We start from the raw sequence: 25,800 nt of genomic DNA, 5'->3' as shown, positions 1-25,800 counted from the left end.
GAATACCCTACCCTCCCAGATACCCAGATCGACCAATTTTAACTGTTTGCCACCTTTGCCATAATTTTTTTCTCCCGCCTTCCCTCCCTCCTCCCTCCCCCCCCCTCTCTTCTGAACATTTGAGAGCAGGTTGCTTACATCCTACACTTTGAACACTATACTTCCCTGTGCATTTCCTACAAGCAAGGATATTCACTTATGTAATGACCATCAGTGCAGTTTTCAAGTTCAAGAATTTTAACATTGATACAAAACTTGTATACTATATTCCAATTTTTTCTTATGTCCCAGTAATGTCCTTTTGAGCCTTTTCTCCTCCATTCTTAGATCCCATTCAGAATCGTGTATTGCTGTAGTTTCTCTTCTTTTTTTATTAATCATGGAAACATAGATACAACGTAAATCTCCCCATCCCCACCCCTCCAAGCACAGCATTCCAGGGATTAATCACATTCACAGTGTTGTAGAATGCTCACCATCATCATTACTGGAACTTTCCCTTCACCCCAAACAGAAACCCTGCACTCATTTTGCATTGGCTCCCCATTGCCCCTGCTGCCCACCCCTGGTAAACCTGTACTCTACTTCCTGTCTCTCTGAGCTTGCATATTCTCTGACATTGTCTTTGTGGTTACTATGGGGCTTAAATTTAACATCCTAAATCTACAACAATCTTGTTTGCTTTGATGCTAACAACTTCAGTAGCATACACAAACTGTGTTCCTATAGCCCTCCAACCCTCTACTTTTATGTAGTTCTTGTCACAAACTCCATATTTTTACATTATGAAATCCAAACCATTGATCTATCATTACATTTTATGTATTTGCCTTTTAGATCCTGTAGGAAATAAAAAGTGGAGTTACAAATCAAAAATACAGTAGTCCTGGTATTTATGTTTACCCATGTCATTATCTTTATCGGAGCTCTTTAGTTCTTCATGTGGCTTCAGTTAATTGTGTAGTATCCTTGCCTTTCAACCTGCAGAACTCCCTTTGGCATTTCTTGTAGGGCCTGTCTAGTGGTGACAAAGCCCCTCAGCTTTTGTTAATCTGGGAATGTCTTAACCCTCCCTCATTTTTGAAACACAGTTTGTCTGATACAGAGCTCTTAGCAATGTTTTGCTTTCAGTACTTTAAATATGTCTTCCCACTGCCATCCTGCCTCCATGGTTTATGATGAGAAAAGTGGCATTTAATCTTATTGAGGCTCCCTTATACATGACACATTGCTTCTCTCTTCAGGCTTTCAGAATTTTCTCTTTATCTTTGGCATTCTCCAGTTTGATTATAACATGATATGGTATGGGTCTGTTTGAGTTTATCCTGTTTGGAGTTGGCTGAACATCTTGGATGTGTACATTCATGTCTTTTGTTAAATTTGGGAAGTTTTCAGCTGTTATTTTTCTGAATGTTCTCTGTGCTCCTTTCTCTCTTTCTTCTCCTTCTGGGGCTCCCACGATGCGTGTATGTACGCTTGATGGTGTCCCACAGGTTGCTCAGGCACTGATCACTAATCTTCATCCTTTCTTCTTTCTGCCCCTCAGACTGCATGATGTCACTTTTCTTATTTTCTAGTCCACTGATCCTTTCTTCTGCCAGCTCCAATTCCTGTAGGGAATTTTAAATTTGTTGAACAGTGGTCTTCAGCTCTGTTTGGTTCCTTTTCATAATTTCCATCTCTCTATTGATCCTCTCTTTGTGCTTATCTGTCATTTTCCTGATTTTCTTTAATTCTTTGTCCATGTTTTTCTTTAGCTCTTGGGGCATATTTAGGGCCATTTTTAAAAAGTCCATCTGGTATGTCCCAGGTCTTATCCTTCTCATTGATGGTTTCTGATGCTTTGGTTTCCTCCTTTGCCTGGGCCATCACTTTCTGTTTCTTTGTATTTTTTTGTACTTTTTGAAACCTGGACGTTTTGATATTTTAATGTATTATCACTGGAATTTAGACTCCGAGGCATCTGTTTCTTAAGCTTGTATCCAGCTAGGGTCCTGACAGCTTTCTGTGGTTGCCAGGAGCTAAAAAAAAAAAAAAAAATTGGAAAAAGAAAACAACTTCAGAACATACCCGTAGAGTGGGTTTAGAGAATAGCTCCAGGCCACTGGGTAGGGGCCTCCCTGATTATTTCTGTGCATGAATCTTGTTTGGGGCTTGCGTGTGGCCCTGGGAATTCCCCTGTTACAGGGTCTGATTGTCCCCTCCTCCCGAGGAAACAGTTTCCTCGTGGTCCTGCCCTGTGTGTCCCGCAGCCAGCAATCCCGAGCCCCAGGCTGCGCGACCCTACCGCCCCTGACAGCCTTCTGTAGGGAGCTCAGGGAGCCACCTCTACCCGCAGGGTGAGTCCCTCATGCCACCTGCGAACAGTCTGGGCTAGATGTACATGCCCCTTGTGTGCGGGAGGGTGCTGACTGATAAACTTACATTCATAGGCCAGAATAAAGAGGGAAGAGCCATCATGAAAGTTGATCATGAACTTTGGATTAGTAATACCAGATGAGAAATGACCCAAGAATCTGGTGTGAAAGATTACACAGAGTTCACGGGAGTTGACCCCCGAGTTTGAAGTTCCACAACTGTGTGCCCCCAAAATATGGTTTGGATGGCTGTAGTCTTCCCTCATTATCGAATCTGATAGCCAAATATATGTTCTTCCCTTGGATTTAACATCCCTGAGTTTTTTCAAGGAAATAGCAAATTTTATAGAGACGATTTTACCTTGATCACATCCTGAATAAGGTCTTCTGATACTTGTTTTGGATAACTAGCCTCAGATTTTTCTACTACCTGGCAAACCTAAAAATTTAGGTCTCACATTTGCTGAGAAACTAAATAGAACGTGTTTAGATTATTGGCAACCCATTGATATAAAGCAGTGGTCAGCAAGCTGCAGCCTATGGGCCAATTCCAGCCAAAACCTGCTGTAGTAAATGAAGTTTAATTGAAACACAGCCAGGCCCATTTGTTTATGTGCTGTCTGTGGTTGTATTCATGCTACAATGGTACAGTCCAGTAGTTGCAACAGAGACTGTTTGGCCCAGTAAACTCTAAAGTAGTTATTCTCTGGCCCTTTACAGAAAAAAATTGCCAACCCCTTATTTAAAGTGAATTAAGATACCTCTCTCGGGTCACGTCAGGCAGAGTTTTTAGTGTACCAGTGCTGCACTTTGTTTGTTAAATTTATTCCTAAGTATTTTCTTCTTGATGTTATTGTAAATGGTATTGTTTTCTCAGTTTCATTTTCAGATTTTTCATTTGTAGTGTATAAATAAACAACTGATTTTTGTTATGTCAGTTTTATATGCTGCAACATTGCTGAATTAGCTCTAATAAGTGTTCTGTGATTCTTTAGAATTTTTTGTATATGTGAGTTTGTCATCTGCAAGTAGAGATGCTTTTACTAGTTCCTTTCCACTTTCAATGCCTTTTATTTCTTTTCTTGCCTAATTGCTCAGGTGAGAACTTCCAGTATAAAAGTGGCAAGAGTACACATCATTTACTTGTTCCTGATCTTAGGGGGAGAGCTTTCAGTCTTTCACCATTAAGTTTGATGTTAGCTATGGATTTTTCATAGATGCCTTTTTTCAGGTTGAGGAAGTTCCCTTCTATTTCTAGTTTGTTGAGTGTTTTTATCATGAAAAGTGTTGGAATTTCTGCATCTGTTGAGAAGTTCTTGTAGTATTTTTCCTTTATTCTATTGTGGTGTATTATACTGATTGATTTTCATATGTTGGCCCAACTTTGCATTCCTGGGATAAATCCCGGGATAAAATCCTTTTAATACGCTGCTGGATTCAGTTTGCTAGTAATTTGTTGAGGATTTTGGCATTTATGTTCATAAGGGATATTAATCTGTTATTTTCTTTTCTTGTGATGTCTTTGGCTTTGATATATGCTAATATTGTTTCTTCATGTGTCAGTTTTGGTAGTTTGTCTGTTTCTAGGAATCTGTCCATTTTATCTGGGTTATCTAATATGTTGGCATACAATTATCATAATATCCTTTTATGATCGTTTTTATATCCGTAGGTTTGGTAGTAAAGTCACCTCTATCATTCTTGATTTTAGTAAGTTGAATCTTCTCCCTTTTATTCTTAATCATTCTAGCTTAAGTTTTGTCAATTTTGTTGATCTTTTCAAAGAACCAACTTTTGATTTTATTGATTCTATTGTTTTTCTACTCTCTCTTTCATTTATCTTTCCTCTAATCTTTATTATTTCCTTTCTTCTGCTCATAGCTTTAGTTTGCTCTTTTTTCTAGTTTCTTAAGGTGGAAAGTTAGGTTATTGATTTGAAATCTTTCTTCTTTTTTTATATCAGTGTTTATAGCTATAAATTTTCCTCTGAACACTGCTTGCTTTCAGTGCATCACCTAAGTTTTGTATGTTGTATTTTCATTTTCATTCATATCAAAGTATTTTCTAATTTTCCTTGCGATTTCTTCTTTGCCTTTAAAAAAGTAAATAGCATGATTTAATTGAGTTGTTACTTAATCCTGAATCCTCTTACATTAAAAAAAAAAAACATAATTGTTATCATTATCAAATAAAACCTTCCAGAAAACATGACTCCAAAAAAAAAAAAGGTTCAACAGGTGATATGAGCTAGATATTTTATGGCTTTTCCTGTTTCAGTCTCAAACTTTCTAAATATCGATGTAAAAAACAAATTCTCCGTAGAGTTTTCAGTTTTATTGTTCTAGAGCACAGATTTCTGGCCTGCTACTAAGTATGATTTTTCTAACAGTTGTGTTTACACAATGGCAGTTTTCATTCATATCACAGAGTTTTAAAATTTACTTTTCTTTTTTTTTATTCAGTTGTTTGAGTATGCTGTTTAATTTCTACATATTTGTGAATTTTCAAAATTTTCCTTTTATTGGTTTCTAATTGCATTTAATTGTGGTGAGATAACATACTTTGTATGGTTTCAGCCTTTTTACACTTATTGAGACTTGTTTTGTGACTTAGCATATGGTCTATCCTGGAGACTGTTCGATGCACTTGAGAACAGCGTGTATTCTGCTGTTGTTGAGTGGAGTGTTCTGTCGATGTCTATTAGGTCTAGTAGGTTTTTAGTGTTGTGCATGTTTTATATGTCCTTGCTGATTTTCTGTCCAGTGGTTCTATCCATTTTTGAAAATGGAGTGAAGTCTCCAACCACTATTGTTGAACTATTTCTCCCTTATATTCTGTCATTTTTTTTGCTTTATAATTTAGGGTTCTGTTGTTAGGTGTGTGTGTGTGTGTGTGTATATATATATACACACACACACATATATATATAGAATTGTTATATTTTCCTGATGGATCAACTCTTTTATATAATGTCCTTCTTTGTCCCTTGTAACAATTTTTGTTTTAAAATCTATTTCGTCTGTTGTTGGTATAGCTGGTCCTGCTTCCTTTTGGTTACTCTTTTCATGGAATATCTTTTTCCATTCCTTCCCTTTCAACCTTTTTGTGTCTTTGGTTCTTGTGCCAGTTTGAAACTATTATGGACTCCAGAAAAGCCATGATCTTTTAATCCAGTCATGTTGGGTAGAGCCTTTTGATTGTTTCCATGGAGATGTGACTCACCCAACTGTAGGTGAGACCTTTGGTTAAATTATTTCCATGGAGGTGTGGGCCCCGCTCATTCAGGGTGTTTCTTAATTAGTTCACTGGAGTATTTAAAAGAGCTCAAGAGCTGACACAGATGCTGATGCTTGGAGATGCTTGGAGATGCAGACAGGAAGATGTTTGGAATGAAGCCCAGAGTTTGTCCCAGAGAACCTAAGAGAGGACCCCCACCCAGATGCTTAGAGAGAAATGCCCTGGGAGAACAAGCGAAGATGCACAGGAGCTGAGAGAGACAGAAGCCCAAGCAAGGATGCACAGAGACTGAGAGAGAGAAGCTAAGAGAGACAGAAGCCCAGAGACATTTTGGAGAAAGCCATTTTGAAACACAACCTGGGAGCAAAGGACCAGCAGACGCCAGCCACGGGCCTTTCCAGCTGACAGAGTGTTCCGGACGCCATCGGCCTTCCTTCAGTGAAGGTATCCTCTTGTTGATGCCTTAGTTTGGACACTTTTATGGTCTTAGAACTGTAAATTTGTAACCCAGTAAAGCCCCTTTATAAAAGCCAATCCATTTCTGGTATTTTGCGTAACAGCAACATTAGCAAACCAGAAGAGTTTTAAAGTGATTCTTTTATAGACAACATATAGTTTTATCTATTCTGCCAACCTCTGCTTTTAATTGGAGAGTTTAATCCATTTCCATTTATTGCAATTACTCATACTTCTGTCATTTTGCTATTTTCTGTACATCTTATGTCTTTTTTTTTCCTCATTTCCTCCATTGCTGCCTTGTTTTGTGTCAAATAGATTTTTTCTAGTGTATCATTTTGATTCTTTTTTCATTTCGTTTAGTATATATTTTTAAAGTTTTTTTTTCCTAATTGTATGCCCTGGGGTTTACAATTGACATTTTAATGTACAACATTCTAGTTGGGGTTAATACCAACTTAATTTCAATAATATACAGATAATTTGCTCCTACATATTTCTGCCCACTCCCCACACCCCTGTAGCATTTCTTGTGGGGTAGGTCTACTAGGAATGAACTCTTCAGTTTTTGTTTATCTAGGTATGTTGTATTACTCTTTCATTTTTGAAGAATAGTTTCGCTGGATATAAAATTCTTGGTTGAATTTTGGTAGTAAATGTTTTTCTACTACCTTTTTGCTTCCATGGTTTTTGATGAGAAATTAGCTGTTAATCTTACTGAGAGTCCTTTGTATGTGATGAGTCTCTTCTCTCTCACCGCTTTCATGATTCTCTCTTTGTCTTTGTTTTTCAGCAGTTTGATCATAATGTGTCTAGGGTGTGAATCTTTTTGAGTTTATCCTCCTCAGAGTTTTTGAGCTTCTTGAATGTGTAGATTCATGTCTTTCATCAAATTTGGGACGTTTTCAGCCGTCATTTTTTCACACATCCTTTCTGCCCCTTTCTCTCCTCCTCCTTCTGGACTCCCATAATGTACGTATCAGAATGCTTGACGGTGTCACACAGGTCTCTGAGTCTCTGCTCACTTTTGTGCATTCTTTTTCCTTTCGCTTCGTTAGACTGGATAATTTCAATTGTCTTATCTTAAAGTTTGGTGATCCTTTCTTCTGCCAGTTCCAGTCTGTTGTTGAATCACTCTAGGGAGTTTTAAAAAAATTTCAATTACTGTGCTTTTGAGCTCCAGTATTTCTGTTTTGTTCCTTTTAATGATCTCTATCTTTATTGAAATTCTCATTTTGCTCATATATCAGTTTCTTGATTTCCTTTAGTTCATTTTAGCTTTCAAAAGACAGCCTTTAAGTGTCTTTTTCTAGTTTGTCCACTGTGTGAACTTTCTCAGGGACAGTTTCCATTAATTTCTTTTTTTCCTGTGTGTGGTTCTGTGCTTTTTTGGTTATTTGTATGCCTCCTAAGTTTTTGTTGAAAACTGCACATTTTGAATGCAACAGTGTGGCAGCACTGGAAATCCTGTTTTCCCTTTCCTTAGGGTTTGTCATGGCTACTTGTTGTGATGGTGGTTGTTCATTTGGTGACTTTTGTGAACTAATTTTGTAAATTCTGGGTTCTTTGTTGTCTGTGGCTGCTGCAGCCTCTATTCAGTTTGTTCAGTGGTCAGCTAGTGACTCAACAGATTTCCTTAAATGCTTGGAAAGAAATGAAACAAAACAAAACAAAACAAAACAAAACAAAAAACCCCTCCCAAACAAACAAACAAACAAAAAACAGTACTCCGAGAATTTGCCAGTGGTGCTGTATGTGTGTGTTGAGGCAGAGCTTGAAGGTTAGCCAGAGGTGATGGCTTAGGGCTTTCCTAGGTCTTCTCTGCGATTGTGTCCCACCCTGGACAGACCCATGGCCCTCTAGATTCCAGGGAATATGTGTGAGCTTTTTCAAAGCCCTTTTTCCAATCAAAATGTCTCATTCCCCAGGCTTTCCTCCCAAGGTCTCCAGTGTGTCTATTGCTTGTTCCCACTGTTATCCCTTTACCCAGTTGGCATCAGCTAATGCATTTGCCTTTTGATGTTCTCCAGAAATACTTCAGGTGGGTGCCTCTGCCCTGGGAGAGTTCTGAGTTGAAATAAAGGCAGTCCCTTTGTACTTTCCTGTAAGGTCAGGTCCGCCCTGCTCACTGTGGTTCCAAGAACCCATGCCTGGAATATGGTTTGCCATCTTCACCACTGCCCCTGGGCCAAGGAGTGGGAGATGGGTCCAGGTTAAGATAAAACACCATAAAGCTTTCTTACTGAGACAGCCACCTTCTTCTTGATTAAGCCAATGTCTGGTTGCTGTAAATCCTTGACCAGTTTCCAGAGTTCAGAAAAAGTTTATTTTGATAGCATTTGCCATGTTAGTCATTGCTTCTGTGAGGAGACAAGCCCTTGTAGTTCTCTCGAGAACGCCACCATTTCTGGGGAGGTCCAATCACATTGTTTCAATTTTGACAAGCTTATTTTGCTTTCACAGGTTTTGTTTTGATTTGTTTTAAAGAATGACTGTATGTCTCTTCTTTACAGAATCACTTCTCTGGTGTTGCTTTCAGGATTCTAAAAGTGTTAAGGTAAATCATGTTCAACTGGCCAAAGAGCTGTATCACATTTAGAAGGAAAAGAATCCTGTCAAATAAACCCAGTAGACTTTCTCATGTTGACATTGTTAAAGATGGCCAGTTGACCCATGTTCCTATCAGAACACTGTCCTACAGTAGGGGAGATGAATGATCTAGCATTCAGGTCTCTAGTAGAAATGTGACGTAAAGTGTGTAGAAAAGCAAGCACCTGGTGTCAGGGCCTGCACCTTTCCAGCTCCGCTGGGCCACGTGCCCCTGGGGGGAGCATGGACCTGTTCCATGCTCTGTATCGGATCAGTGTGAATGTGAGTTCTGCAGAGAGTGCTCCCATTCTGAAGCCACATTTTGTGGGCTTGAATCCTATTTTGGTTACTTAGCAGCGGTGTGAACTTGGACAAGTTCCTTCCCCTCTATCTGCTACAGTTCCCTCAGAAGTAAATGCACTGGATGATAACGGTGCGTCCCCCACAGTGTCGTGAGGAAAAAATTAGTGAAGATTCCTTTGGTACTAAGTTAAAGAAAGAAAGAAGCTAGTTTGAGATAGTGCTTGTCTGGAGCATGTCTGTGTAGACAGGGAAGCCTCCAGGATTTTTCCTCTCTGTCCCCTTGGACTGGAGCTTTTGGAGAGGAAGGGGGTTGGGGCGTTGGTGGGTCCAAGAGGCCTGCTCCTTGGTCAGGAGAGAGCCGACTCTGCAGCTGGGGAAGGACTCAGGAGGTTGGGGACGAGCATGCTGCTGGGGAAGGGGTGTGGCAGGATGTGGAAGTAGGCCAAGAAGTTGGGGAAGTGCAGGTGAGGAAGGCTGCTGGGGGCCACTGGGGCCTTGAACCAGGAGCGACGTCTGGGCCCGTTTACATGTGGGCGAATACCCCAGCAGAGGAATGGAGGCGTGGGCCAGGGTGGCAAGCCTGGAAGCAGGGAGTTGTATTGGGTGACTGTCAGGTATTTGTATTTCACGTTGGGTCAGAGATGTTCTCTAATGCGCGTGTGTTCATTTCATAGCAGAAGAAAATATATAGGCCTTATTTTGTAAGAAATGTCCTTTTGAATAGTTTCTCTGTGATGTAGTCCCAATGTAATAAAATCTAAAATTAAAATCCCAATTGAAGAATGTTTATTCATTTGACACTTGACCTCTGTGCAACAAAAAGATTCATCATAGATTTCCCTTAAATAATCATCCTTTCTACCATGTTACAGTTTAGTCCACAAAAATATACCTTGTGTGCAATTTTTAGGGAACACATCAATTCCTTTAAGCAAATGAGAAAGAAAATTAGAACCACATTGCCTGCCCAAGTTAGTCCCCTAATTTTATAGCTCCTCAACTCTCTACAAGTCAGCAGACTTGTGGAGAGTTTGAAACTTGTAAGTTTGAAACTTGTAAGTTGGGTAATAGCCTGGAGAAATGTGACTCAGAAAACTGGTCATGACAACAGTGGTTTCTAAAGGAGAGCCTGGCGGGTCAATAGTGTCCCGGTGGCTGTCTCCAGCTCCATTTCCTTAACAGCTACTTAGTCCCAGGGACACAGGGCTTTGTTTTGATATTTTCTTCTTTAGTCATTTGAACCTTTGTGTAGTTTTAGGAAATTCATTGGACAAATATTCAGCCGTAAAACAAGAGATGAAATTTAATAAGCAACTTGACTATAGTTTTGCCCCATGAATATGTTAGTTACTGGAATATCTTTTAAATCTAGTGGAGGTGAACTTTTAAACCCCAGCTTGACTGAGTATTCTTTGTGATTGTTGTGCATTTTATCCTGGCCTGTAGAATGATGTTCTCTCATTTTACCTGTGCACAAAGATCGCATAAAATGTGATTTTAACATCCACTTAACCTAAACGTACTCTTGCTGAACCACAGTGACCTTTTAAATAGTGGGCAAATTTATTTCTGCAGCCTAGACTGGGGAAACTGGACTACATTCAAAACACCTTTCAGGGGACCAAAATAAATGTTAAGTACAATATGCACAGCTATTTCTAATTATAATTATTTTGGATAAATGCTGTCTTAGCTGCCTTCAAATATGCATACTTTTTGACATGTGAAATTGAGATTCTATAGGTTATTGCTAGATAGTAAATTCAATATAAATAATAATAAAGAAACCACATATGGTGATCCTGGGAGAAAGAAATTGTCTTTAAGATTCTCAAATAAAGACCTTCTTTATTTTTAATAAGTAATTTTTATTAAATTTGTAGTAATTTTTAATTTGTTTCATTTTCATCTCTTAATTACGGAAAAAGATTTATTGGTTAATTTTTGGAAGGCAAGTGTTTGAAAAGTTTTGGCAAATACTGCCTTCTTCCCTTCTTTAAATGACTGCTTGGTACGGAAAGGTTAAGAGGAGAGCCAAATTAGATCGAATAATTGTTCAGTCATGTGGGTCAGGCTAGTTGCATAGCCTGGTTGTTAGACTGATTGCTCAAATTACATTGCCCGGGGTCCTGTGCTGGGTTGGCTGTCTTCTCAGATCTTAACAAGGTTCTGGGAATTTCTTTTTCTGACAAAGTTTGCTTTGTGTTTCCCCCTCCCCCATCTCCAGGATGCTTCGTCTGCAGACATCAGAAAAGCATACCGTAAGCTCTCGCTAACCTTGCATCCAGACAAGAATAAAGATGAAAACGCAGAAACTCAGTTTAGACAAGTAAGTGAAATATGCTCTTGTTATATATGTCTCAGATGCAGAAACAAATAAGTTTATGGTAAAATATTAACTTATACACAGAATATTTCCATTTGAAAATGAGGTAGTATTTTAAAAATAGAATGCATATGTTTTTATTCTATTTCTTACCAAAGAACTTTTCATCAAAAGTTTTTGTATTAGAATATCAAAGTTCTCAGAGAGTCATACTTGTCAGAACTTTCTTGTCTAAATTGTGAGTTTTGCTTTTGTAAAAGCACATTTTAAGGTAACTATTACTTTTGCATCTTTCACAAATATTTATTTTGATATCAAGCATTTTTTTACTATTTAAGGTGCTACTGAAAATTAAAGTATTATTTATAATCACAATTTTATCTGTTCATTGTATAAATGTGCACATAGGGTTTTCTGCATGTATATTATAGTACCGTCACCCTCCTAAGTGACTTCTTGTAGTTGAGAGTATTTTTATTTTAAAGTAATGCTTCTATTTTAGTTGGTGGCCATTTATGAAGTTTTAAAGGATGATGAGCGAAGGCAGAGGTGAGTGTTCATTTCTGCTTTTGAATTAAGATGATATAGTTTCATGCAGCAGCTTTTAAAGTCAAGAATTAAGTCTTTTTAAACATTTCATTCATTATAAGTTAGTATGTTATTTTTGCTCCTTCCAAGAAATGTAATGTTTAAAAAATCTGTTTAAAGCAGAGTTCCTTTCTATTGGAAATATCCAGTCGGTTGCTTCATTACTTGGAGGCTTTGGATCATGCGTCCTGCAGTTGGCAAGTCACGGCTTCTCCAGATAACCCTTCAGTGTGGTGCCCGGGCCTGGGAGGCACAGATGCCCCTTGACTTCATGCGGACGCACGTCATTGTCCTGTGTCCGCTAAAACACCCACCCGTGCTTAGCGATCTTTTCTCCCTATTCCTTAACTGTGGGAATTAGGCCCTTTGTGATAATTTGAGTTAGTGCCTTTCCTTGAAGTTTCTTTACTCTCAGGATAATAAACCCATTTTGTGAGGGAGAGAGCAGACTTGTGACAGTTTGTGCAAGACAGGAGTGGAAAAAGATATTGGCTCCTTTCTCTTCTTTTCTTTCTTATTTCCCTTCCTGCCCTCCTCTGCTCCAGTGACTTGTATTTAGGGTTAAACTGTAGAGTGGAGACAGCCCCTCACTCTGAGCCCACCCTGTGCCCCTTCAGAAGTGTGGGAGAGAGCCTGTGACTTGGGTGGGGGGAGGAGGGTCACCGCCCTTCCCTCTGCCCCTGCGCAGTGAGCTGCTGGGGACGTCCCAGTGGTTTAATGCAGACCCACAGTCAGAAATACACTTCCCATCATGCCTCAGGAGGCACACCCCCACATGTGCACCAGCACACCATGTGTGCACACCCACACACATGTACACACCCCTCCATATGCATACCACATGTGTATGCATCCCTGCACATGCACACACCCACACAAGTGCACACCTCCCATGCACACACAACGTTTCACAAAACAAGAGAGTCCAATTTTTCTATTCTGGGCTAGTCTAGACTAGTCTATTTTATTTTTATACATATGTTTAAATCTGATGTGTGATAAATTGACTTCATGAGATACTAGTGGGCCATAATCTGCAGTCCTTCAAAAGAGTACCTTTAAAAAATAATTAGGAATTTGAGATTTTATGCTGAAGTCATCAGATATCTGGCTATGGATACATCCTAAAGACAGCCCCCCCAAAATGATGCTTGTGACCTTCTGCACCTTTCTTCAAAAGTATTATCTGGAATTGCTCTGTGTCCTAAGCTGTTAGCTCCCACTCCTGGTTCTCATCCCAGTTCAGTGATTGGAATACCTGTTTGTTGGCATGCAGAGCAAGGATTCAGGCTGTTCTCGGGAAGTGTTCCTTGCTTTATGCCAGGGCTGGCCTGGGCGTAGACCCCACGGTGGACATTCCTGGGGTCTGAGATAAGCCCCGGTGCTTACGGAGCCCGCGGGGGCTGTTGGAAGAGGCGCTGGCCCTCTGGCCTGTTTTCTGTTGTTAATCTCGCTCTCTGAGCCCCTGGTTTTATTTCACACATCAGTAATGTGTCTTTAAAGAGCGTTGCATTCAGTCTCCCAGCATCTTTGGTATCAGCTTTTATTTTTGTTTGTTGTTATCTTGAAAGTCTGTAAACTTTGTAACAGTTTCTTTCACTAGTTTCTGTCCTTCCTGGATAAATCATTTCTCATGTGTAAAATGTTTCTTCATTAGCATAGATTCATCTAACATATCTTTTTGGGTTTGGTACCCTTTGCATTGTATTTTAGAGTCTTGGTAGAAAAATGGATCTGACAGTTACACAAACAGCTGTGGTGTCTATGAAACTGGGTTTCCTCGAGGCCAGGGTCTAAACTAATTAAGCTGGGAACCCTCCTCCAAGCCTGTGCCTGAGGCCAGGGGACCTCTGAGTATTTAAACAAGAAGGAGAAAATCACCGGTGCAATTACCTAGTGCTTCTAATTCCTCCAAGGGGAAAAAAAGAGCATGGTCAGTTTTATCTTGTAAAAAAAGATTTGTCTCATGCTGAACTAAAAATTGCTCTTTGGTATCATAATTATTAATTGTTATAAATATTCATTAAATAAATACTTTTAGATGTATAACCTTCCAGGTATTTACAGTTTGGAAAATTGTCATAGACATATTTTCCTATTTATTTCCTTTCAGATAAATGTGTTTTCACTGAAATCAGATACATTCTTTAAATTTTGGTTGAAAAGGGAATAGCAAACTAAATAGCTAAAACAACAGATTTGATAACCTTCTTTTTTAATAGGAAAAGACATTTTGTTTTTTTAAATGTCACTTGTATACCTAATAGTCACCTGCTTTAAATGTACAATTCGATGATTTTGTTGTGAACTTACTGAGTTGTGCAGCCATTCCCACAATCCAGTTTTAGAACACTTCACTACTTTAGAAAATCCCTTTGAGCCCATTTGCAGGCAGCTCCACTCCAACCCCGGTCCCTGGGCAATCATGGTCTCTGGCTGACGCTGTACAAGTCTCGTCTGGACTTTGCATATACGTGGTATTGTGCAGTATGTGCTCTTTCGCATCTCGCTTCCTTCTCAGCATAATGTTTTTGAGGTTCATCAACTTCGTAGCATATACCAGTATTGTTCTTTTTTATTGCTGAGTAGTTTTCCACTGTCTGGCAATTGGTTGGTTTCCACTTTTTGGCTCTGATGAGTAACGCTGCAGTGAACATTCGTTTACATCTTTGTGTGGCCATATGTTTTCATTTCTCTTCGGTAAATTCGTAGAAGTGCAATTGTAAACAGACTTTTAACCCTTTTTTCTCCCAAAAGGATCAACTATACCATGAAGACAAATTGTGTTTTCCAGGTTGGTGTAAGGAAGCCTAGCATAGTGGCCTTTTTACTCCTTAGCTAACTTGCTTATTTAGGGAAACAGCAGTCCAGCCCGGTTCTGACTTAAATTCTTTTTAAGTGTCCTGAAAATGAAATGAAGCACTGAGTAGACACCAATCGTTGCATATTATGTACTAGATAGTGGTTTATTAAAATTAGTATATTTTTGTTTAAAATCTCTTATAAATTTTTAACCACTATTATTTTGTTAACCTCATTGTCCTGCATTATATTTGTGTTTTAGCCTATGTTATGTTCCTGTAGTTGTAAAAGTTGTATGTATTTTTTTAGTTTACTAAATAGAATGATGTTTTATTTATAAATGCAGTTAAAAGTACAGTTATCTCAGCTTTTATCTGCTAAACTACAAATCCACCCCCAGTTATTGTAAATTTCATTACACATTTGTTTGAATCAAAATAAACATTGATCTGAGAATAAGAAATCTATCTACGCACTTTCTCTTCCCTAATTAGGAGACATAATAACACCTTTGGATACTATGTCATATAAAATGCTCTGGACCGCAATTTTTTGGCATGTGTGTGTGTGTATGTATGTATGTGTGTATATATATATATATAGATATATATATAAGTTTTTGAAAGGAGAGTGAACTCAGTTAACTTAGACTTACACAGTTAACTGGTTTCCTCTAAGTTTCAAAACATGACCTACATGGAAGTTAGGTTGTTATTGTTTTAAGCATAAAGTTCAAGCTTTGTGTGATAGGAAATTTGCAATTTAGGTAAATGGCGGAATTATTTAAATACTCTTTCATAATACATTTTTGGCTATATAATTACGATTTTATATTTCTCAATGTGCTAATATTTTAGTTTTCCATACATTTTTTCTGTAGGTAGTTAAAAATTAAATTTTATTTTTTTTCCAACTAGATACATTTGCAGAACTCTGCAATGCCTCTGCAACCATTATTTTACATTTGCTGTGTACATTTTTAGGAAATGCAGTGAAGTAAGCACACATGAGGCCTTATGCTGGTTGTGTGGAGTTGATCTATTAATGCTGCATTTCCCAAGAGAATGCCTTTATGGTTCTCTGTGATTTTTGGCATTAGTGGTATTTTATCATAGAGATTTACTTATCTGTATTCTTGTAACACCTTCATATGTACATACAGTTTTCATCTGGTTTTAATAGTTAAGAGCAGTTTGTGTGACTCAGTTACAGAGCATTTGAACAAGATTATGTGTTTAAGTAAAGAAATAGCATAATATGGTGACTTTAAATTTAAAATTTTATGTGTTGTCGGGACAATGTTTTTTCTTAAGTAACTTATGAAAATAGTGTTTGTGTGTATTTTAAGAAATGTCTTTCGTTTTTTTCAGTGTTTTATCAGGAAAGCAGCAATTTGTCTTTTAACAGCATATATTCTGAAAAGTGAGATATAAAAGAAGCTATCTTCCCCAAAATGGCCAGTGAGCCCTGATGTGCACTGATAGTAAAATCAATTGAGTATTGATTCTAAGTGTAAGCCGAGGGGTCTGTTGTTTAGAGTGGCAGGCCCTGCCTGGTAAATACCTAGTTCTGCTTAACATGTCCAGTGCAGGAGGTTTTGCCATCTTGAATGTGGCTGTGCACTAAATACAATTTTTTTTATGTGGGGTAGAAAATAGTAGCTATTAACAGACACGCAGCGTTTTCAGCAATGATTTTGATAAAATAGTTGATCTGCGATTCTTAGCTATGAGTTCAGCTGTGTTTTCCTCCAATACAGCTTAGATCTAAAACAAATTTAATGCTTAGTAATGCTACTAGTAAATTGTCACCACTTTCTTAGATGTTATTTATTAATAACCTTGTCTTTTACATGAAGTTATTTCATGGAAGAGATTTGCTGGAAATGGTGGATTTCGTGTTTGCCTTTCTCTCCCCACCCCCAACAAATTTGAAGTAGATATAAATTTAGAATAAGCTCAGGTCTTATCTTTCTTTGGACCTCATTCAAATGTTGTAATCTTGTGTCATGCCACTTGAAACCTTTTACCAATCCGTTTCTAATTCAAAATTAGTCGGTTTTTACAATATAGATTTAAACATAAATTTTTGAGAATGGTAGTGGTAGATTTGATAAAATCATATTATTCTATGTTGATAGTATTAAAGACTTGCTATAAATATGAAAAGGGGAAATATTAAACATCAGATTTTGTCTGATCCATCTACTATACAACCATATTTTAATGTCGACTCTTATAAATGACACAATTTGCCTTTTAGACTCTAGTACTAATTAATATCCTTTGCTTTGAACATTGGTTATTCTCATCTGATATATTATTAATAACCTAAGTTGATCTAAAAGTCAGGTTTTCTAGGTTTGCTAATAAAATATGTTTTGCATCTAAAACCAATATTTTTCTACTGAAAAAAAAAGTTGCCTGTTATAAAGCCTCTGCTTTTTTTTTTTTTTTTTTTTTTTAGCATATCTCCAAGGTATCAATTTAATAACTATCAAAGTAGCTACTGCAGTTGTTGCATTTAAATTGATTTACATGTCAAGACTGGCAGTTTAGCAGCTGCGCTATTATTCCTAGATCGGTCAATTTACTTGAGAAAAACCTACTACTGAGTTCTACTGACCTGCCTGACAATATAGGCTCTATTTCTGTTCCTGTAATTAGGCCTGCGACTAACTCAGAATATTTTTAATTAAAATATTTTGGTCAATGTGTTGCACCAAATTAGGCCTTTCAGTGCAGATTTAATTCTGGAAATAGTGTGATTAGAATATTTAATGAGTTGTGTTCAATTAAGATTAACAGGTTGTGTGTGTTGAACATACAGTATTTGTGTGTGACCATTTTGAGTTTTAAATCATAAATATTTTTCCTAATTTCTAACTTTAAAAATATTTGCCACAATAACTGCCTGGCAGAAATTTGTATTCAGTTGAAATCTTTATTGTAAAGTAACTTTTTTGCTTTACGGGCACCAAGAAACCTGATTGAGATGCATCCTGAGGTCAGCCGTTACTTGTGCTGCTCATCCCTTCCAGGAAAATCTGGTGTGTGAGTGAACGAGGACATTGCCCTTTAAATGTTTGCAAATAAACAGTTTTATTGAGAAATCTGATTGAACATTTGTTCTGTCCATGTCTCTTTCTAATTGGGAATTTTTGTTATTTTCTAAAGGAATGTGAGCAATACAGACTTAAAAGCTGCTCATTTTCTAGGCTTTTATTTCCTGAAAAAGATTTTATAAAATAAAAAGTACAAATATTTCAACCTTGAACAATATTGTGGGAGTGAGAATAAAAGCACTGAGTAGAGAATTTATCCTGCGTGTATGGTTCAATTAATATGGAATTCATGGCAACAAATGGAACGCCTGTCTTGATTTTTCCTCCCACTGAGATCCCTCCTTTTGTTGCTGACTTGGCAGGTGGGTCTTTACTGCAGACTGACAGGCAGGTAAAGTCGGTGGCTCCTGCTGCTTGGATGTCCTTTGAGGGGTCCCCGCCTTGGGGTGCTACACACACCCCAGGGTTGTACCCCAGAAAGGTGCCGTGCACCGTGGAAGGTGGTCTGAGGCTGGGGCTGATGATTGTGATCTGCCGCAAAGCCGTCGGTTTGGGAGGAATTTCCTCCTCTCTCCTGATTTTAAATATAGGTAGAAATGCATTTTTTTGCTTCTATGGTAAGCTCCCCGTGAGGATCATTCCCTTTGCAACCGTAGGTATGACGATGTTCTGGTCAACGGCCTCCCCGACTGGCGGCAGCCCGTCTTCTACTACAGGCGGGTGAGGAAGATGAGCAACGCCGAGCTGGCCTTCCTGGTGTTCGTGATCCTCACCGTGGGCCACTACGCCGTGGTCTGGTCCATCTACCTGGAGAAGCAGCTGGTGAGCGCCGGCCCTGCATCTGGGTGGCATTCCAGACACTTTACTTTTCTACCTGTGACATCGTCACTTTTTCCATTTAGAATTAATTCCATCAGAATTTTTCTTTCTGATAGTTTTGCACTCATTGTTTCCTGTTGAATATTTTCTGAGTCAAGAGGAACCCATGGAATAAGAAAATAACCTTCTTTTTAAAATGTGGCATTTGGGCTTGTTACAGAACTTTGGGAAAGCCCAAATATCTAGCTGAAAATTAGTAAAGAGAAGCCATGTTTCTTAATTATCTCCTTCCAAATAGAAATATTTCTAAAGTAAGAATGATTTTAGATTTTTTGTCATAGTCCTTCTATAATGAATGCTTACTTTGAAATTTTTCAACTAAATAAAATGATTTGAAATGAGTATAAATTTATAATTTCAGAGATCAGTTGGTTAAAAAGGTTTATACTTTTTGTAGTCTAATATACTACTATATGGTTTATTCTGCTATGGGTCTTTACTTACGCTAAAGATAATCGAACATGTTTATCAGTATTCATGAATTAGCACCTGTTTACTCTTTCTTTTTTGGAGCGACATTATTAAAGTTGGATGAATGAGGAAAAGTACGTTGAATGCTTTCCCTCCTTCGGAAACTTGGATCGCTGTGGAGACTCACATGACTGACAGTGCTGAACTCCATGTGTGTTTAAGGGCCGGGTACCATGGCAACAGTTATTGTTAAAAGATTGATGATTTTACTTAATCATGTTGGACCCTCCATACATTTGCATAAATGTGCCTCTATAATGTTTACCCTTCACAAAAGAGTCTTGATAACATTTGAAGGGTACATGTCAATGATAACCTGTAACCATAATTCTTTCCACATTAAGGATGAGCTGCTTAGCAGAAAAAAGAGAGAAAAGAAAAAAAAGACAGGCGGTAAGAGTATGGATCCATCAAAGCTGGGTGCTTCTGAAAAAAATGAGAGGTAGGAACATAGGCAAATATTTCATAATTTGAAACTGTTTTAAAATATGTCTTTAATCTGATTTAATTTCATAGTTGGATCAATGTCTCCATTTCCAATATGCTAACATTTACATCCATAGCAGGTTTGTAAAAGACAAACAGTGTGCTCTAGTTTTATGAGACAAATTCTAATCGAAAGCAAAAATTCTATAGGCTTTTCCCCTTGTAAAGGGCTAGTATGGGTTAAGCAATGTAAACTCCTAAATTCCTGGAGTTTGAAACTTTTATAATGAACTTTACAAACAAAGTATTACTAGAAGAATCTGTCACTTTAGTGTTTAGCTCAGAAGTGACAGTATGTAGACAGGCAGTAAAACGCAGTCCACTCCAGAAGAGCCCCTCATTTCTTCCATTGATTCATAGGAAGAAATAAAGGGTTTAAATGGTTCACGCAGCAGGGTGTGAACCGGATCAATGAGGGATGGAGATCAGAGACTGTTCTGCCCGGCAACCCTCTTCTGATGACATCAGTGAGCAACGCTTCAGCGAGCTGCAGGCGACCCGACGTTTGTCCTCAGGGATCGGGTTGTTTCTGCTGCTGTCTTCATGCCTGCTTGGGACCCTCTCGGTCTCTCGGGGCTAAAGTAATCATAAGGTTTAGGAATTCAGCGGAAAGTCCGGTTTAGAAAGATGGCTTTTTTTTCTTTTTCTTTATAATGTGAGTAGGAGCTTCCTTCCCCAGTACGGTAGCTAGATTCTCTTGCTTGCGATATATCTTGCATTTTGTTGTAATTCCTGTGTTTCATGATCGAATAAATCAGATTAAGAGATTATTGTCACAGATATTTCATTAAATAATTTCTTTATTTTTAGTTGAAATAGCATTTTAAAAAGGAATTCGTGATCTTTATAAAAATATTTGGTTTCCCAATTGTCTATATTTTGCTGTTTTAAAGTTTTGTTTCCCACCCCCTGTAGATTACTGATGAAACCACAATGGCAGGATTTGCTTCCATGCAAGCTTGGAATTTGGTTTTGCCTTACACTAAAAGCATTGCCTCATCTAATCCAGGTAAAATGCACCTCTTCATATAATATTAGATGCTGCTGTTTTAAATATTCATGTAATAATTTATGCTCAGTGTCTGTCTGCTAGCTGAATGTTGATATACAGTGGATGCTTCCTAATGTTGATTGATTTGAGTGGCATCTTTATAAGTGTAAGTCTAATTTAGAAGAGTTGTACAATTATTTAGGTATCCATTCCTATGACTCTCTTCTATATTGCTTTTAGAACACCTTCAAATTCCAAGGCACTACAGAAAGGAAAAACTACTGTCTTTAGGATAGACATAAAAGCAATAAAAATGTAATACACATTATCATTTAAGGTATGTCCAGTGAAAAAAGAATCAGGCTCAAATAGCTTGTCACCCATTATTTTAATAGCATTTAATCACATAGTTGAAGAAACTTTACATGAGCAGTTATACAATTATGCAAGAATATATTTTGCTTTCCATTTTATTTGCAAATTTAAGAGGAGTGGAGGATGTTTTGTCTTATACTAGTAATCAGAGTTTCTGTTTCTACTTAGTCTTGATCAAATATAAAAACTGGGCACTTATTTATAATAAATAAATTTATAAGAAATAAATAAGTGGCAATTTCTCTTATTATTTTTTTACATTTAGCATACCAAAGCAAATTTTATTAAATTGTGGCTTTCCTAATTTTGATTATTTCATCTGGTTAGAAAAGCCCCACCTCATAAACATAATATTTAAAAGTACATATAATACTTTTTGTTGTACAAAGTTTGAGTTTTTTTGAGAATGTACTTTTTGGGAGAAAATGTTTCATTTCAGAAAATAATGTTTGTAAGCTAGAGACCCAGATAATTTTTTCCCACTTCTATATCACTTTATAGTCATGTATCAGAGATGTTTTTTCTACTCATTTAAGGAAGTAAATGACTTCAATTTCTGCATTTTATTCTCCTTTTTCTTGTCATACTGAAAATTTTAAGGGGTAATAAATTTAAAATTTACTAGTGTGCTTCCTTCTAGCCTTTAAGAAATTATTTACCAATTCTTCCATCAAAATAGTTAACCTCAGTAATTATTGCTTGTAGAATCTTGTATGTTGTTTGCAGTTAATAGAGAAAGATTGATGTATTTTGGTTATTAAAAGCTTTTGTTTTTAAGTTGTTTAGCTTGTTATGTTGTTTATTTGAATAAACCCTCACAGCACTTGTATGGCATATCTATAAGACTTAAGAGAGAAGGAAAGTAGATTTATCGGATCAGTATGTTTATGAGATGATGTGACAGAAAAATATTTTTAGGGCAGAGTTAGTTATATTTCAGGTGTGATTATTTCTTAGCTTTAGAATCTGTGCCATAAGCAAAGCAGAGTATAGATGAATTAAAAACTGCAGTTATGAGGCAGCATGAATAGAATAGCACCTCAAATGTGAATCTAAACACTTCTTTGTAATTTTCATCCAAGTAATTTGAAATAAAGTTTATTTGGTAAAATAAACATATTCTGGGGGAGCATGTGGGGTGGCTTGCCAAAAATAAAAGTGGTATATTATGATGGCTTAGATTTATAATTGTTTATTTTAAATTATCTACCTGTAGTATCAAAACACAAGAGATCAAGAGATTTTTTTTTTTTACCTCATCCTACATTTTTACAAAATAGAAAAAAATAAGGAATTTTACTAAATAATCTTTTTAGCATCTTTAGAAACTGTGCTTTCTTAAACTGTTTGATGGGTTGGATTTTTGAAAAGTTTTACCTACTCAAGGACACCTTTGCCAGGCCTGAGGCTCTCGGAACCTTTACGTCTTATTTTCAGGTTGTGTTCTAATTATTTCTTCCTGATAAAACATCCCAAGGGAAAAAGTGAAATGATTTTTTAAAAAAGCAAATGCTTAATATTTTAATTCTCCTTTGAGGACATAAAATTAGTTTTTTAGTGCTCACTGACAAAATAACATACCGTGTAGTAGTGGGCTTTTTCTGGCACAAATGGTAATAGTGAAAGTATTTTTCATTGATGAACATATAGCTTGCGAATGACATCAGCTAAACAGTACTGAACAGCTGCTGTTAGGATTAGATTTTTGTCCACAATTGTTTAATATGAATATGTATCCCTTACCTACAACACTGAAGTTTGTTGTGTCACTTCTACAAGATCTTCGTATACAAAACATTTACGAAATGTAGAAGAGGCCCTCTTAACTTGAAGCATTCTGGATTGGGAATTGGTACAGTGGTCAAAAAAGAGCCCTACTAGACCTCTAAGCAGAAAAAAAAATAGAACATGACCTTAAACTTCTTAAATGTACTTTATTCTCCACTCTTGGGATAGAGAGTCAAGGTTTTATTTTTAAATAGGGGTCTACTGACTGGAGTTGCTTCTCCTCTTTGTTGCATGAACCATACCCATAATGAGTTATCTGTCTTGGCTTCTTTAAAGAAGAATCAAGCTAGACTCTTGTGAAACAGTGTAATTGTATAATGGACTTTTGTGACAACCCCTCCCCCCAGTCTTTCATAATTGACTTATATTTATTAACAGCATCTTTAGCACCTCTTTTTTTGAACTTTCCAAAGCATTTAACTTGGTTTTCATAGAAGCAACTCTAATGTTGTACTCACATTTCATCCTTTTAAAATATTTATTTGAATCATAAGTGTAAGAAATATCACTGACATGAATGGGTTTCAGAGCTAACACAGCCCACTCTTGATGAGCTTTACAGCAATTTAGCTAAGCAGCTATCAGTTCAGAGAGTTGTATCTCTTCCCTTGAGTTTCATGAAAACTTCATGTCAACTGAGCTTCACATATTCTGTGCAAGTGTATAGCAGCTAGGGAAGATGTGGGCTTCCAGCCAGAGGTGGGAGATTCAGAGAACTGCAACAAGTGGCAGAATCTACCCACATCTTGCCCTTATCACTCCAACAACTCTTCTCCCCAACTCCTTTCCTTCCCATTTTTCCTCTGAATGCCTGTGATGGTTGGTTCATGTGTCAGCTTGGTCTGGTCAAGCAAGCACTGGCCTAACTGTTACTGCAAGGACATTTATAGCTGGTTAATAAACCAAAAGGCAGGTTTATTAAATCATCGTCAATTGACTGCGTCTGTGGCTGATTACAACCATAAAAGGAGTGTCTTCTGCAATGAGAGAATTCAGTCAGCTGGATTTAATCCAATTAGTCAAAGACTTTTAAGGGAGAAGAGAGAGAACCTTCATTTCTTCTTCAGCCAGCCGGCCTCTCCTGGGGAGTTCATCGAAGACCTTCATCGGAGTTGCCAGCTCACTGCCTTCCCTACAGAATTTGGACTTGTGCATCCTGCCCCATGGAATTTGGACTCATGCATCCTCACAGTTGCGTGAGACACCTTTATAAAATCTCATATTTACAGATACCTCCTGTTGGTTCTGTTTCCCTAGAGAACCCTGATTGATACAACGCCCATTCTGTCACTCCACTGCACACACGTACATAGTTATCCAGTTGGATTGGGAAGAGTGACCATCTGTGCAGCTTCTGCTCCCAGGTTCAGATCCCTCAGAATACTCCTTACTGTCTGCTTAGCTTATGTAAATTCTTTTCTGTTTCCCCATTTGTAATTTGGGAATAGTGTCAGCATTTGATGCATAAAGCTTCTTCTGGTCATATGTTTAGAAACGCAAGTCAGCCAGTTTGATAAAAATGTAGTAACCACATAACCCAAACAGGGCACTAACTGTAAGTGGTGTATGAATGAATAGGCCTTCCGGGGCCTGAGAGTGGCCAGGCTCGGCCCTTACCTGGAATTAAAGAGCTGATGTGCCTTGGTAGGTAGAGGCCTCACCTGCACGGGATAAACAGGGACGGCTGAGGGAGAGCAGAAAGAACAGCTGCTTGAACTGCGTCCTGAAAGATGAACAGACGCTTCATAGCTGAGGGTCTACTTTGTGTGCTAGATAGTGTAAAAGTGCAAAAGATAACCCCATAGGTGCAGCACTCCCTGTACAGTCATGCTGCATTGAGGCTGAGACATGCCTGAGGACAGCTGCTGCTTTTACGAGTGCATTGCACAGCCCATCACTATCGTCTGAGACTGTACCCCAGGATGCACACTCCGAGTGTATCCGGTTAGGTATTTATATGCTAACAGAAAAGTCTGATGTAACAAGCCAATAAGGGAAATTGAGACAAAATGCAGTTAATTGCTAAGCCAGCAATGCATTTCCCTCACATACACATCTGTCAAAGATATGCACACACCCTTAGGAGAAGGAGAGTTAAATAAAGTACATGGGGCTGTGAAATGGTGGAAAATACTCCCGGGAGTTGTGTGATCGGCAGGTGGAGGTTTCAGTTGCTCTCTGAGAGCTTGCCTTGCTTTTGTAGAAGAGGTCTGTATGATCTGCAGCACTGGGTTTGGTTCCTTTCTTTTGCACTGGGAAAGATATTGGGAGAGTTATAAGAATTGGAAGGTTAGAAGAATGAGGCAAAGAATTAAAAGTTATTGTACTTGATATATGTTAAATATTCAATAATGTAAAATGAATATCATTCATTTCCCTAATGGGGAAGTATCCAACGTTTAGCAAATGTATGCCCCGTATCATTCATCTACCGATATGGTCAGAAAAGTAAAGTACCAATGAGAAACTAAAGAAGAAAATATGGAGTGTGGTTGTGAGCTAAAAGTAGCTGGGAGGCTGCGGTGTCCATGGGGAGCCGGGAAGGTTCTGGAGGCTGGAGATCTGGGGCGCTTGAGAATATGCGCTGGGACAGCTAAGGAAGTAGAAGACACAGATGTGAGTTAGAATGAAACAAGGACCCTGGACTCTATGAAGACAGGACCTCTCACAACTTAGTTTATTTTTGTCACTGTCTATTTGTGTGAGAGCCTAGATCTTTGGGTCCATGATGATTTAAATTGTTTAGACCATCAGTTCTTATATAAAATCAATTCGTGCCAAACGTCCCTAAGTGGTTGTTACCTGTCAGTCCAGATCAGAGTTCACAGCAGTTCTCTACCTTTTCTGAGATAAGTCAGGTCTTAAGTATCCAGAATTTATTTGCTGCTCTTTGATTTTCTGGGAACTCACCGCTCTAGTTTCTCTCTACCTGATATGTTACAATTCTCAGTAATATAATGTATGAAAGATAAAACACATTTAGGTGTACATTGCCTGAAATTGTAGATGTTTCACATTGTGTTGAATCCTAGTCCCATCTTTTTTCACTTTGAAGCTGATCTTACATGAACATGGTTAAGTTAACAGT

The 25,800-nt window shown here is 37.9% G+C and overlaps 1 protein-coding gene across 4 annotated transcripts in view; it reads left to right on the top strand.

Moving 5' to 3' along the window:
• DNAJC1 (DnaJ heat shock protein family (Hsp40) member C1) overlaps positions 1-25,800 on the top strand; it is a 256,895-nt gene that overhangs the window by 119,772 nt on the left and 111,323 nt on the right. For 3 of the 4 annotated variants that reach the window (XR_005217186.1, XR_005217184.1, XR_005217185.1), the window contains exons 2-5: positions 11,170-11,271; positions 18,379-18,544; positions 19,417-19,514; positions 20,474-20,567. Coding sequence is in view for 1 of the 4 variants with exons in the window: in XM_037837709.1 (XP_037693637.1) it covers positions 11,170-11,271; positions 11,771-11,817; positions 18,379-18,544; positions 19,417-19,514; positions 20,474-20,567 (507 nt within the window). In the remaining 3 variants the exon portion in view is untranslated. Of the gene's footprint in view, positions 1-11,169; positions 11,272-11,770; positions 11,818-18,378; positions 18,545-19,416; positions 19,515-20,473; positions 20,568-25,800 lie in introns of all 4 variants that reach the window. The other variant, XM_037837709.1, reaches the window with a different exon arrangement.

This window comes from Choloepus didactylus, chromosome 5 (assembly GCF_015220235.1).
Source record: "Choloepus didactylus isolate mChoDid1 chromosome 5, mChoDid1.pri, whole genome shotgun sequence".
Taxonomy (NCBI): domain Eukaryota; kingdom Metazoa; phylum Chordata; class Mammalia; order Pilosa; family Megalonychidae; genus Choloepus; species Choloepus didactylus.
Note: the sequence above shows the minus strand (reverse complement) of the source record. Positions and strands in the feature narration are given on the sequence as shown.